Source organism: Jaculus jaculus, chromosome 8 (genome assembly GCF_020740685.1).
Source record: "Jaculus jaculus isolate mJacJac1 chromosome 8, mJacJac1.mat.Y.cur, whole genome shotgun sequence".
In the NCBI taxonomy this organism is placed as follows: domain Eukaryota; kingdom Metazoa; phylum Chordata; class Mammalia; order Rodentia; family Dipodidae; genus Jaculus; species Jaculus jaculus.
This window is the reverse complement of record NC_059109.1, coordinates 86,187,410-86,202,615: the sequence shown is the minus strand read 5'-3', so window position 1 is coordinate 86,202,615 and position 15,206 is coordinate 86,187,410. Positions and strand designations below refer to the sequence as shown.

The 15,206-nt window shown below is 48.5% G+C and overlaps 1 protein-coding gene across 1 annotated transcript; it reads left to right on the top strand.

Annotated features, from left to right (window-relative positions):
- The first annotated feature begins 2,492 nt into the window (after positions 1–2,492).
- Positions 2,493–13,795, top strand: Lrrn4 (leucine rich repeat neuronal 4). The gene is made up of 5 exons (XM_004661506.2): positions 2,493–2,604; positions 2,784–3,456; positions 4,547–4,751; positions 9,131–9,268; positions 10,719–13,795. Exons 2-5 carry the CDS (start codon positions 2,793–2,795, stop codon positions 11,911–11,913), a joined length of 2,202 nt encoding a protein of 733 aa, XP_004661563.2. The 5' UTR covers positions 2,493–2,604; positions 2,784–2,792; the 3' UTR covers positions 11,914–13,795.
- The last annotated feature ends 1,411 nt before the right edge of the window (positions 13,796–15,206 follow it).

Here is a 15,206-nt window from a genome sequence, read left to right as displayed (position 1 = left end):
AGAAACCCATGCAGGGACTGGCATCAACCTCCCCAGCCCAAGAACCAGACTGTGTCCAACTGGGGTTGGGATGGCATAGAGCAACAGAGCCATGCAGAAAGCCCAGTTCAGACAGCACATCTAGCCACACCAGTTGCAGCCACTGCTGACACACCAGCCAACAAGCTGCACCACAGGAAGTCAGCAGAGAGAGCCTGGCCTGGAAGCAAGCACACGGTAGTACTCTGAGAGGATTCCTTAGCCCGGGCCTCTCCACACACCTGCCCCACAGGTGCACATAGCAATATCCCTGACACAACTGCCCATGGGCCCTATTTTATAGGCCTTCCTGTTATACTAACTTCTTCCCTACTTACAGTCTATTTAAATAGGGTCCATTTCAGTGCATTTTGCTTCCTCTTTTCTGGGCATCCATCCTACTAACCCCAGAGTGACCAATCACTCCATCTGGGTGGACAGAAATAACTTTTAATTATGAAAGAACCCCAGGGTCTTGATTATTGGGTAAAGAACTCTATGCAAATCAAATGTAAGGGCCTCATAGCTGGCCCATGGGAGCCAATCTTTCCCTTTCCTTAACCCTCTCCTTCTGCGTCTCCCTCACACTCAGACCCCTGATCATTCCTGGTGCACTGTTTCTACCTCTGGGCACAGGACCTAGACCTCTGGGTGTCCTACAGTGAGGCGCACAGGTCAGGTGTCCCCTGGCCCAGCTCAGGCAAAGGAAGAAATGCTTCTAAGCAGCAAGGCCCTGGCTGGCAGGAAACTAAAAGGATATTTTTGAGGCCTTACATGGAAAAGATTTCAAAGGAGACCCATGGGGATTTCCAGTAGCCAATACACCCAACAGAACAGTTTTCAAGGTATCCTGGAACTGCTCAGGCCTGCCTAGGTAACGAATGACAGGAGGCTTTGGTACCCAGGCCCCATCTACACAGAGCTGCGGAGATCAGCCTGGCCTGTTCTCAGCAATTAGTGGGCCAAGGCAAAGTGAAGAAAGCGGTCACATCAAAGGCCCTTGGGCAAAACAAGCTCCAGGGAGAGCAGTGAGTGCTGTCTGCTAAACAGCAAGGCTAGAAATGCAGTTCAGCCTATCACTATCTCTTCAGAGAGACCTGTGGCTTTTGATAATGAAACCCATCATCCCTGCCAAGGGGCAAGAATGTTTTTTTCTGCATTTCTGGCTTCTCTATTTATTCTCACCCCTTATGAGGGATAAACACCCATGCTGTCACAGAACTCCAGAGCAACCAAGAAACTATTGTGTGTGGTTTGAGCTGTATCTGCTTCAAAGCCTCCAGGGCAGATGTCCTCTCTTGCCACTTCTCTGTGAATCTCTGCAAGCCTCTCTAGACTGGAGAGCCACTCCTCTTCTACCAGCTCACCATCCAGCCTCCAGCTACCCCAGGAGATGGGAACCACCTAGAAGTGAGGACAGGATTCCTGAGAGGTGCAGTGACATTGCTCCCTCACTGTGCCACCCGCCATCAATAGCTGGTTCCTGTTTCTCATGCCTGGGGATGGTGGAGAGGAGGAGGAGGGTCAGGAGGAGGTGCCAGGCCTGAAAAGCGGCAGATCTGAGACTGGGGGAGAAAGAAGCAAATGGAGTTCTTGCTAAAGATAACAAAGTCTTGGTGGGTAAGGAGGGGCTGCAGAGGCTGGAGTATCTGAGGCTTCTTTGTAGATGGGGGAGGAGCAGCTGGGAAATAGGCCTCCCCTTGCTAATCAGAGCTAGCTTGCCAAGTCAGTGGTTCTTGGAGTATTTAAAACAAGACTGAGGACTGTAAAGGGGTGTCCAGGGGTGCCACACTCTGTTTTCGGGTGAGTATGACATACTGCAGGATGCATGCATCCCTAGCTTCAATCCTTCTTTCTCACCCCAGTGACCCCTTGCTAGGAGAAAGAGGCCCTTTCCCTGGAGCCTGCAGGGGTGGCGCAGAGATCTGGAAATCAGCACAGAAAGTCAGGACAGGAACTCGCATTTGCAGCAATAGTTGTTGTCATTCCCAAGGCAGCCCATGGCCACCTGAGTCGCAATCTTGAGCACCACAGAGCACACTTAGCAAGCTCTTGGTTGTCTCTCCCTGAAAGGACTAACATCAGACCCAAAAGATTGACTTGAGAGTCCCAAGCATTGCTGATGTCCCAGACTTCCAAAGAAAGAAATCCCAGAGATTACTTTTCGCAGACGGGACTCACATGTGGCTGGGCACTTCTACTGGGAAAATTGGGAGAAGTGCTGGATATGACAGAATCTTTCTTGAGTCCCATATTTCTAGGCCAGAGTGCCCGAGGATTCACTCTGCAGTACAGGCTGCCCTGGACTCACAGCGACCCTCCCTCCTCGCGCTGGCATGAAAGGCATGAGCCACCCACCACACCAGGCCGATCCCACCTTGTCTCAGCAGAGTATCTTCCAGCTGAGGACATTCACAGTTACGCGGCGGGGACTGACGTTCCCCCCCACCCCCCTTCAGCCGAAAGGAAGACATCATCTCCTTGCGGAACCTCATAGGATCGGGACAAGGAACCAGCGTGGGCTCCTAGAAGACTCGGATGAGGGAGGTGTCCTGCTCCAAGGGCGAAGGATATCGCTAGGACAAGGTAGTGTGACAGTGTGCGCGGGCGAGGTGAGAAGAAGGAAGGCGGGGTGACGTCACAGCTCACTTGTCAGAGGCCGAAAATGCCCCCCACCCACCAACAGGGCACATACAGGAACACAAAGTTGCCCCTCGTTCGAGGTTTCCTCTGAGTTTAATTGGCCTTCGACTGACTTTTCCCAGAAACTCGCCATGCGGTGGACGCTGCTGCTGCTGCTGCTGCTGCTGTTGACGGCGCGGAGCCAGAGCCTCGCTGCGTCTCTCCAGGAAAGGCTCGCGCAGTTCCCACCTACTCGGCGGGGCTCGGGCGACGGCGGCGGCGACCACACCACCGACCCGCCCTGCGCCGGGCTCCTCGGCGCGGGGCCCGCGGCCGTGAGCCTGGCGAACCGCGGCCTGGAGCGCCTGCCCCGCTGCCTCCCGCGCACGCTGCGCGTCCTGGACGGCAGCCACAACCTGCTGCGCGCCCTCAGCGCCGGGGAGCTCCGCCCCCTGCCCGAGCTGCGGGTGCTGATGCTGCGCCACAACCGCATCGCCGCGCTGCGCTGGGGCGGCGCCGCGCCCGCCGCGCTGCACACGCTTGACCTCAGCTACAACCTGCTGGCCAGCCCGCCGCCCTGCCCTGGGCCCGCGCTGCGCAGCCTCCGCACGCTGGCGCTCGCCGGCAACCCGCTGCAGGCGCTGCCGCCCCGCGCCTTCGCCTGCTTCCCCGCGCTGCGGATGCTCAACCTCTCCTGCAGCGCGCTGGGCCGCGGAGCCCACGGGGCCATCGCCGAGGAGGCGTTCGTCGGGCAGGACGGCGGGCCCCTGGCCGCTCTCGAGGTCCTGGACCTCAGCGGCACGTACCTCGAGAGAGGTGAGTCTGGGGGTTCAGCCCGTCTGAGCGCGGAGCGTTCTAGTGGTAACCCCTGAAGGACTCTAGTTCAAAACTAACTTGTCCCCAGCAAGCAGTCCTGTCCCAAGGGCCACTCTGGGTTTAACTCTGGGCAGAAACTGTTAACAGTGTGTTTTGCATATAACGGAATGAAGACCAAAAAAAATGTCGGATGACTTGAGCAACGTTTCACAGGTCAATAAATGCTTGGTGTCCCCAAACCCAAGTCCAGGCATTCCGTGCGCAGAACTCAACTTTCATGGCTGGATAGATACTGCTTGTGGAAAGGAGAAATGAAGATGGCTTTAGGGCTGATTAATCAGTGAGCTTAGCTCCAAGCATGACTCTCACTAGCTGTAATTGTTTCTTTGAGCTGGGTCATTCAGAAAGGACACAAGAGGGAGGTGCCTTTGGTTCTTCCTTCAAAACATTTCATGGTGGGGGAGATAGGTTAGTGGGCCTGAGTTCAGTCCCCAGTACCTACATAAGATGCAGGGCAAGCCTACTGGCATGAGGCCTATAATCCCAGCGCTGGGGAGGCAGAGACAGGTGGATCCCTGGGACTATCCTGGGTTCACTGGCCAGATACATAGCACTTTAAACGCCTGTAGCCCCAAGTTCCAGCACAGCTGGGTGTAGGTAAGGGGCAAGAACAAAAAATTCAGAACAAAAGGGGAATATTCTCCATTCTGGGAATGGCCATATTGGGTTTCTGGACCTACTCCAGCCATGCTCCTCTCCCCATTATATTCCACAAAAGCTCCCCATTCCTGGAAGCCTCACAGCACAGTCTCGTTAATTTTGTATGTGGAGTTTAATGAGATGCTGGGACACCAGTAGTCCCGAGTACAGTGTTACATTCTCCTTTCTCAGCTGTGTGGCCTTGGGCCAATTAAGCTCCTCTCTGGCCTTGGCTAACTTGGTGGGGAAGAAAGGATCAGCCAGCCATCCTTGAGAGCTCCTTCCAGATGCAATGAGTGCACCTTGGCTGTCTGTGCAGCTCGTCCTGGCCCTCACTGCCTTTGTGCCATGCTGACGCCCTGCGTAGAAGGCGGCTTCCCCTCTCTTTCAGTTGAGTCTGGGTGGATAAGCAGCCTGCCAAAGCTCAAATCTCTCTACCTGAGGAAGATGCCCAGGCTGAGGTCCCTGGAGGCAGACATTTTCAAGATGACCCCCAGCCTGCAGCAGCTGGATTGTCAAGATTCCTCAGCACTTACTTCTGTCCACACACACATCTTTCAAGACACTCCTTGTCTGCAGGTCCTTATGTTCCAGAAGTAAGTGTTTTTTTTGGTGCGTGTGTGTGTGCATGTTTGTGTGCATGCTGGTGCATGTATGGGTGTGTGCATGCAGGTGTGAGTGTGAGTGTGGAGGCCAGAAGACAACCTTGGGTAGCATTCCTCAGGCTTCATTCACTACTTTTTTTGAGGCAAGGCTTCTCATCAGACTGGAGCTTACCAAATAGGTTAGACCGGATGGCCAACAGTGCCAGGATCCTCTACCTCCTCAGCGCTGGTATTATTACAAATGTGTGCCAACATGCCCAAATTGAAAAAAAACTTCTTTGTTTATTTTTATTTATTTATTTGAGAGCAACAGAAAGAGAAAGAGAAAAAGGGGGGGGGGGAGAATGGTGCACCAGGGCCTCCGGCCCTTGAAAATGAACTCCAGATGTGTGAGACCCCTTGTGCATCTGGCTAACGTGGATCCTGGGGAATCAAACCTCAAACCAGGGTCCTTAGGCTTCACAGCAAGCACTTAAGTGCTAAGCCATCTCTCCAGCCCCATGCCCAGGTTTGTTTGTTTTTTTAAATGTGATTTATGGAGATTGGATTCTTGCATGGGAAGTACTTTACTGACTGAGCTTATTACCCCAGATCCTAGAAGTTCTAAGAAGCACTTGGAAGTGATTTTTGAGACACATCTTATTCATACAACTAATTTTTGTCCATTATACTTTGTTGAATTTTGTATGACAAACATATCCTTAATGTTTCCAAATTCTTTTTGGATTTTTCTGTTCTTTCTATTCTATTGTATACTCTATTCTGTTCTATTCTTTTAAATTCTATTATTTTATTCTATTTGTTCTATTCAGATGGTGTCTTAGGCAGGTCTCAGATAGTCTCCTCGTCTAATAACCAGTCATGAGGAGCTATCAGGCTTCCTCTCCCCTCACCAACCTCCTTCCCTTCATGCTATGTGAGCTTGGTCCCTCCCAAGGTACTAGTGGGTTTGGCTGGAGAGAAGGTAAGAAGGTCTTTCTGTTGGGATCTGGGGTTGGTGCCCTCTGGCCCAGGAAACCACCGGCCTAACTTCTAACAGAAAGAATAGAACATCACTTAAGGTGACCTGAGGCCACCTCCTTTCACTGGGACCTACATCTAGGTCTTGGGAAGAAGGTACTTTTGTCCTACTATCATTCACAAAATACCCAGCTCCCTTGCTTTACCTGCTTGCTCCAATCAGCCTCTTTCCTTTGGATTTTTTTTTTTTTTTTTTTTTACTCATAATTCCAAGTCCTAGCATACCCAAGTTCCAAGGGACATTAGGTGAACTATTCCTTCATGTGGCTCAAAGATTGAAGAGGTTTCACTGGACAGAGAGCAGTATCCTTTTTTTTCTCCCACATTTTGTGGAAGGGGAAAGGATTTAGGCATCAACCAAAGCACTCTCCACTGTCCCAATCTCTGATCCTTTCATAGAGCTTAAAGGTGGCCAGAGAACCCTGCTTCTCAGTCTTCCCTTGGCCTGAGTAGGGGGATAAACAACTTACTTTAGCCTCTGGGCACATCAGTCTCTTCCTCCATGCTCACAGTCTTTTATAGTCTCTGTGGAACCGAAGCCCAAAATGTCCCATTTGGAACATCCTGTTACATACCAGCCTTTTCTGTGTTACTGGCTGTGTGTAAATATTGGAAGTAGTAGCATTGAGCCTTAGTTCTGCTGTGGGTCTTTATGCTGCCAAACCACTTGGAGACTGGCATTTTTCAGTAAAAGAATAGTCATGCCACTTACCTCCCATAGTCTGGTGAAACAATGTTACAGAAGTAGGAAAGGGCCTTGCAGTGTTATTGGATGAAAATGTTATTGGCTGACAATCCTGGGAAGCTTAGGGGCAGATCTCCTTTGTTCTGTTTTATCCAACAGAACCACTAAAGATGGAATTATTCTTCCAAAAGGAAGAACACTTGTTTAAAACAAACCAAAGCCATTCATTCATTCTTTCCTTTGTTTCATAGATATCTACTGAGCACACAATCATGTAGAAGGAAAATGCTTTATGGTTCTGACTACTTTGAGCATGATAAAAAAGAAAAAAAAAAACTACCCTGGTATGGTGGACCATGTCTATAATCCCAGCCTTGGGAGGCTAAGGTAGGAAGATTGCCATGAGTTTGAGGCCAACATAGGCTACTGGGCTACAGAGTCAGTTCCAGATTTGCCTGAGTTCAAGTGAGATCCTACCCCAAAACAAAGCAAAGCAAAATCCAAAAAACTATATGATGTGAAGTTTACTTGTAAAACAGAGATATGACAATGGTACTCCATTTGAGACTTTTTTCAAGGGGCATGGGGAGCATTTGATAGCATTTCTGGTGTACAGTAGGAGTTCTATGTAACTGGTGAAGGTGGTGGTGGAGGTGATGATGGTTTTGTAACGGCAACGATGACGGTGAGAAGGTGGTGAGCACAGTGATCACTGCATGATGACAATGGTGGCTGTGAAGAAGGTGAGATGGTGATAATGGTGAGGATGACAATATGGTCTCTGGTTTGAAGAAAACAGACCACACTTCAGTATAGGCAGCACATACCTGCCATCTGTCACAAGCTATTATGATCAATAGCAGAGGCCCACACTATGTGCTGTGTTATAAGGCGGGTGGAGGTAATGCTCCACCAGACTGGGTCCATGAGTCTTCTTTAGGAAGAACCATGGCTCTGTAGGTAAGTGCCAGCTTCTTCACATGGGTCAGGCTTTCATCATAAGTGAATGGTACATATGTACAGCTGGTGCTTCAGAGGGGGTGAATGGTGCCTCTGCATGGGCAGGTGTAATACAGCAGGTCTGGGAGGCAGGCCTGTCCTCACCCAGAACATAGGCATCAATCCCAGGGCAGAAGGAGGAGAAGGCAGGCTTGCAGGCAAATGGAAGAAAGCCAGACTCAAAGGTCAAAGGGAGCTCATTACTCATGACAAATCAGAACTGAACATGTGTAAAGGAAGGAAAACAAACGGGCCAAGAGATTCACAGAGTGGAATGAGTTGAGGCAAAACATTCTGTTGGACTTCAGGGAAGGAGGAGAAAGCAAGGAATAAGTCTGCCATTACCCACATATGCCCACAGTAAGTACTCCCGCCCCTGAGGCATACATGATGAGTTGCAGTGTGATTGAAGCTTGATGACTTGCTTAGACCAATGGGATATTAACACAGTGATACAGACAGCTACTGGAAAGCAATTGAGAAGTGAGGTTTGCTGTCTCTTACCCTTGGGGACCCCGCTACCATATTGTGGTCTGGGCTGACCTCCCAGGTGATGAGAAATGCATATAAAGCAGTCCATACTCAGTTGAGCCTTTATATATGGAGACCTACAACATTTGGCCCCAGCTGAGCTGGCTAGACTACAAGCACCACCAAGCCAACTCATAGAATCATGTGAAAGAAAGAAGGATGTATTGTATTAAGTTACTAGATCTTGGTAACACTAAGAGATAAATGGGTATAATTAAGTGAGACATTGTCCAAAAGTTGGTATGAGTCATCAGCTATAGTCCAACCCTAGCACCAAACTCATTTTTCATTTCCTTCTGCGTCACAGTTGTTGCTATTACACTGGCCTAAATGAGTCACCAAACTTAGAGGGGTGGAGGAATAGACACCAGCTTTTGATGGGTAGAGATGCATTCACATGCAAAAAGCTGTGCCTACAAGGATTGGAGGAACTACTGTGGTTATTTTTGGAAATTCCCCACCACATTCAGCAACATCAGACTCATCCCTGGCCTTTTCCTCTTCTCTGGAGCCCACCAGTATTTGACCTTGATTCTCTCCACTTCCTGAGTCCCTTAGCTCATCAAGTGATGTTTTTATTAAGAATTTTGGGTTAGGGGTTTAGCTCAAGGCCTAGAGTGTGTGAGGCCCTGGATTTGATCCCTAGCACTGGTTTATAATCAGTACCGTCTGTGTGTGTGTGCGTGTGTATGTGTGTGTAGAGATTTATGCTTACAAAGGACTTCATAACCACAGACTCTTTGGATATAGTAGTCTTCAGAATGAGAGTGTTATCCCTATTGGATATGAGAGATAATGATGAGTGAATTGGGTTGGCAAAAAAGAAGGTCCAGGTTTATTAGAGGCTTTATCCAAAGCAGTATATCTAGCTCCTAACAGAATGCTTTTTGCCTGACACCACTGTGCCTCTTGGAAACTTTTTCTCTGTTTTTGATTTAGGGTCTTTCTCTAACCCAGGCTGACCTGGAATTCACTATGTAGTCTCAGGGTTGCCTCAAACTCAAGGTGGACCACCTACCTCTGCCTCTTAAGTGCTCAGAGTAAAGGTGTGTGCCACCATGCCCAGCTTCGTGGAAACGTTTTAACTGGATAGTAAAGGCCTCACTTATTTGATTTTGTGTGTGTGCTATTTCAGTTGCAACTTGAGTACCTTCCGCCCTTGGACTATGAGCTTCTCCCAGGTCCTGTTTGTCAGCCTCTTGGGCAATCCTCTCACGTGCAGCTGTGAGCTGGCCTGGCTCCTCATGGATGCAAACAGAACCGTCCTTCACAGGTAACGCATGTACAAAACAGATGGCTGAGGGGAAGGGACAGCCTTTGGGAGCTAGAGGTAAACAAGCTTGTGTCTTCGGTGTCTTGCTCATGTGACTATGCTGGGCTCTTGGGCAGTGTTTGGCTGGGCACTCAGCTCCCTGGGGTGGGGGGTGGAGGCTCTGCTTATATTCCAGATATTCAAAAGGGCCAAAGAGCAAGGAAGAGTTGACTTAGAAGGTTTTAACTGAACCAGGCTATGAGATGGCACTTCTCAGTTTCCACTCCACTTATTGGCCAGCAGTCAATGGACAAGCCACACTTCAATGCAAAGGAAACTGGGAACTGTAGTCTAACTACATGCCCAGTAGGAAAAGGAAGTGGGTTAAGTGAACAGTTGCTTTGTCTTACCAAAGCAGCTGTACCATTTCTCCTTCTACAGACAAGGGAACAGACCTAAAACAGGTGGGATACTTGATAAAATCACACAGCTATTGGACAGATGAGGCAGGATCCATCTTTTTTCATATCTGTGCCTTTAACTACCTGGACCCCTGTATACCCAAAATGGAGCCACTCAGGGCCAGGAGGCTTACAGAGTTTTTTTTTTTTTTGGGGGGGGGTTGGCTTTAGGAAAAGACTTCTTATGGCTAGAAGAACTTTTTACTTGCAGGTTGGAAGCTAGTGACCTAGGGCCATCCTTGGTCCAAGCACTCTAAAACCAGTTTCACCAGCTAATTGTTTCTCCTTAGAAATCAACTCTCCCATCTTGTAGGATTCTCTTCTCGCCTCCCGTCCATGCCCAAGTGCCACTCAGTCTTTAGCTCCACTCCCCTACTTTGCTTCCAAAGGCAAGGGAGCACTAAGTCCCTTGCTGTAAAGGGTCTTGTGGTGGGTGTTAATGAGGAGGTTCAGAGTACAGGCTGGAGCCAGAGTTTGGCTTCCTTTCACTCATATGGCTATGTTACTTAACCTCTGTCACTCCACTACCTCATCTGTAAAATGGGAATGACAGTTCCTGGTAGTGCAGACTAAATTAGCTGATATGGTGAAGTGTGAAGAATAGTGAGCAGCATATGGCAAATGCTCAAAAATTTTAGTGTATCCCACTAACAGGAAGCAGATAATTGAGAAAAAAAACTGGTCAACTTCTCTTGGAGAATTTTGACTCTTCTCTTCTTGCTTGGCCCAGATGTAAGCACTACCATTTGCTCACAGTGGCATCCTGGGCAGTCAGTTCTGCCTCGTTTCCTTCATTGCCCAGTGGGAGGGATGACCTGAGCTTCCTCCAAAGGTTTCCTGGCCCGGCACAGTGAGGAGTAGGGAGTGGGTACTAGGCAGTACTTGGGAGAGATGTGCTGATCTGCTGTGTGTGTGTGGGGGGGGGGAGGGGAGTAACATTTAGGATTCAAAGCTCAGCCCAGAAGTATCCCTGAAGCCAGATATCTCCTAATGGTTGGTTTCTTCTCCAGGGCAGCAGACACTGTTTGCACCCCTGCTGCAGGATCGGAGGGCCCCTTCTCAGGCCCTCTCTCTCTCTCCCAGCTGTTTGGTGTGTGTAAGTCGGACCAAAGCACCCCCTTCCCAACTTCAAACCCACCTTCTTTTGACCACTCAGTGTGTGTACAGCAGACATGGGTTCCCTCCACTGGGAAGAGCACAGTTCTTTCTGCTCAGCCTGGGGAAGGCCATCAAAATGTCACTGAAGCCTCCTCCCACACCACTGTGTCTCTTACACAAAGGGTGTGGTCACATAGTGATGCTTTGGAGAGAATTGCCTTATCCCGCACTGATGAGAGGGTTCCATCCAGAGCTGCCAGCACAGTGGTGGCAGAGCATCAAGGACATGCTGCCACACATGTCCTCAAGCCGAGTATCTCAGCTGCCTCCACTAGACTGGCCAGGAAGCACCTTAGTCCCTTTCCTACCTCGCCAAACCCGATGAACATGTCTCAGCACAACCAAAGGTTAAGGTCCACTCATGAGACTGTCCACTCAAATCCCTTTGAAGATGAAATTCCAGTCACCCTGCTGGATGACAGTGAGGAAGCAGCGGGGACTCAGGAAGAGGTGGGGGCTCCTCAACTGCGTGTCCGTTGTGACTACCACCCTTGCAAGCATCTGCAGACCCCGTGTGCAGAGCTGCAGCAGCGCTTGCGGTGCCTCTGTCCTGGTCTCAGTAAGGAGGACACCATCCCCGACCCTCCCAAGCTGCAGGAGGCGGCAGAGGTGACAGACACGTCGATGCTCATTCGCTGGTGTGCCCCTAACTCTGTGGTGTTCTGGTACCATGTCCATTACTCTGCAGAAGGAGGGGTGGGGAACCAGTCGGTGGGGAACATCTATTCAACAGCCCGGCAGCACCCCCTGTATGGGCTATCACCAGACACTACCTACCACGTATGTGTGTTGGCAGCCAACAGAGCTGGCCTGAGCCAGCCACAGACCTCGGGCTGGAGGAGATCATGTACCAACTTCAGGACCAAGCCTAGCTCAGTGATCATCTTTTGGGGAATGTGTACCACTAGTAGCTTGCTGCTGCTCAGCACCCTGGTGTTGTCTGTATGTCTCTGCAGGCAGCGCTGGAAGCCACACAGGCAGTGCTATGACACACACTTGGTGGCCTTCAAAAACCCAGCCAAGGATGAGGTTGTAGCTCAGTGGTAGAGTGACTGTCAAGCACATGAAAGGACCTGGGTTTACCCCTAGCATGGGATCCAAACAACAAACCAGCCTTGGACTATCTGCGGAGGCTCCAACTAACACAGCTTCTTTCTATCACACTCCAGCTGCACTGAAGGAAAGGAAGATGGAGGGTCTGAAAACAAGCACATCAGCTCCAATTTCTCTAAAGCCAGAACTCTTGCCACACTCCTGCTCTAGCCAAGGGATAAGGGCTAGAATTATCTTTCTTCTGCTTCACCCTATTCCTGGGAACCCGATGGTTACCACCAGACAATTCTGTTGGCACTTGTGTGTTGTCTTCTTTGGGCTTTTCAGCAGTCAGTGTCCCCTTCAGTATCAAGCAGAATAGTGTATGGAAGGAGGGGAGAAGACAGCAATTGCATAACTCGACTTCTTCTGTCGAATTGGAAATGATAGACACCCTTAGGTCTCTTCAGCACAATGAGTGGTGGCTAAGGGAAGAGCTGCTGGTGGTTTCCTATAGCCTTCCGGGTTTATTAATTGCAATTCACAATTTGTCAAGAATGTATTTTTCAGTTTTAAATTGGTCATCTGGTAACATTTGTGAAACACAAAGCTGTTTGCAAAACATTTAGCACTTACTGTTTTCATCCAAGACTAAGTGGACAAAAGTACAATGAACCTTGTAGTTTGTTGTTCAGACAAGGACTATACATGCAGCCCAGGTTGGTCTAGAACTTGGGATCCTCCTGCCTCTGTCTCTCCAAGTGCTGGGATTATGCGAATGTGACATCATACTTGGCTCTGTGAATTCTGTTTTTAGAAAGCAAAGTTTACTTTTAAAACTTCTTTTAGCTGGTGTGGTGGCATACCCCTTTAATCCCAGCATTTGAGAGGCTGAGGCAGGAGGACTGCTATGAGTTTGAGGCCAGCCTGGGCTAGAGTAAGACCTTAAAAAAAAACAAAACAAAACCCCAAACAAAAACTAACTAGTGGTGGAAAATGGGCAAGAAAGCACCTTCAGGTTCTAGCTAGAAGTGAGAGCATTTCTTTTCATCGATGCCTTAATGATTTGTTTTAGTGTGGGATTTGTCTACTGTACGCCTTTTCACTTTTATGTACACCAAGGGAAAAAGTGATTCCACCAAATCAGCATTGGGGCCATTATCTCCAGTCTTTTAATTTTCTGTAATTGTTAGTCTCCTGTGGATGTGAAAATTTACCACAAACTGTGGTTTAAAACAGCAGAAACTTAAGTTCCTCACAGCACAGGCTGGAGGTCTGAACACTGTCACGAGCAGGGCTGCTTCTTATTGGGAGCTGAGGGAGATTGTTTCAGATCCTTTCCAAATTTCTGATGGTTGGTGGCAAGCTCTGGAGCTGATCTGCAGATGCCACTCCAACCTACACCTCCATCATCTCATAGCATGTTGTGCTATGTCTCAATGAAGACACGAGTTATTGGATTAAGGCCCACTGTGATCCAGTGTGGCTTCCTCCTGACTTGATTCATCTACAAAGTCCCCAGTTTCAAATCAGGTCCCACTCACAGGTACAGGAGGACTTAAGCACAGCTTTTCCTTCTGGTAGGGGAGTGGGAGGAAAAAATTCAAAGCACAACTGTGCTTCTTTGTATGGCAAGACCAAGTCAAGTTTGAATCCTGACTTGTTTTTTTGAGGTAGGGTCTCATCCCAGCCCAGGCTGACCTAGAATTCACTATGTAGCCTCAGGGTGGCCTTGAACTCAGGGCAATCCTCCTACCTCTGCCTCCCAAGTACTGAGATTAAAGGTGTGTGCCACCACACCTGGCTCAAATCCTAACTTTCTAGAGCATGCTGCAGCCTGTACATCATACTGCTTGTGCACTCTGAATTCCACTGGATTTTTAGGTAAAGTGCTGAAAACTCTGAACTATATACCCCACGTTTCATTACCCTTGCAGGTAAGAAAACTGGACTAAGTGTTTAAAAGATCATTTTGTAAAAAGACAAAAAATGTGCTGAATTAGTGTTAAATCCTCAGGCACATAATTAAATGATTCTAATGTGTTTTTTAAAGATGTGTTCATCGGCATTTTAAAAGGTATTTTATCTTTATCTTTATTTTACTTATTTACTACAGAGTAACATGGGGCGGGGGAGAGAAATGGGTGCACCACTGCAAACAAATTCCAGACACATGTGCCACCTTGTGCATCTGGCTTTACATAGGTCCTTGGGCTTTGCAGACAAGCGCCTTAACTGCTGAGCCATCTCTCCAGCCCTATCCTAATGTTTTTAACCTATTATCAAGAAGTCTATTCTCTCTTCTGGCAAGCTGCCATAGTGCTGTACAAAGTGATGTACAGGCTGCTGGGGAGAAAACAAATCAACAATCTTAATCAGTAGTGAATGCTGTGTGAATCAGCCTACCAGTCAAGCTGAGCCACTGGTGCAAGAGTGGCATGATTTTTATGGGGCTAATCAACTGCTTTCTGATTGGAATTCCCACTCCATGGTGGGTACTGAAAACCTAATCAAAGGCGTATGGCTTAAAGGGAAAACAAAGTTAAGTCTGTTCTGTGGGGACACTGAAATAAATTTCAGTCTACGTATGAATACACATTTAAACATGCCCATCTTAATACAATTCCAATGTTTTATAAGCAAACAGAATTTCTGTTTTACAATACAGTAGCTAACCACCAGAGATTTGGACCATTTTTATGAGTAGAAGTAGAAAAAATATACTGACCAAAGCCAGATTAAGTTCCCAACACTACAGAGACTATGGGTATCACCCCTAAGTCACTTCAAACAGTGCCAACAGTATAGCACACAGAAACACAAGTTCTACTTTTCCCCGTAACTCTTTGACTTATTTGGAACTCTCTCTGTGAACTCACCCCTCATAGTGCTAATTCACCTCCTGGACGGCCCAGCAGCAGCACTCACATCCAGCTTCAGTGCCTCCCAGTAAGACTGTGGAGGGTCCAGGCAAGGATAACTGCCAACCACATGCCACCCTTGTCTTCCCTCTTACTCCCCTGTATGAGAAGCCAGCACCAGCAACAGAAAGGTGTATTGATAGCAACACATGCACTGAAGCATGAGTCAGGAGCAGCAATGCCTGTACTCTAAGAATGATCCAATCAGCACCAGCTTACATCTTTCTTGTCCCCTACCTATATCCCTCCACTATCCTAAACATGCTGGTATAGCAAGATAGTACTTGAAAGTCAGTCCCATACTAACTATTTTCACAAGTACAAGTCATGTGTCTGAATTGATTCATGGACTCAATGGAATCATGAGACTTATGCAGCTGCCAAGAT

Coding starts and splice junctions, on each gene's coding strand:
- Lrrn4 (XM_004661506.2), top strand. CDS start 2,793: ATGCGGTGGACGCTGCTGCTGCTGCTGCTGCTGCTGTTGACGGCGCGG. Junction 4,752..9,130: donor CAGGTCCTTATGTTCCAGAA/GTAAGTGTTTTT, acceptor GTGCTATTTCAG/TTGCAACTTGAGTACCTTCC. Junction 9,269..10,718: donor AACAGAACCGTCCTTCACAG/GTAACGCATGTA, acceptor TTTCTTCTCCAG/GGCAGCAGACACTGTTTGCA.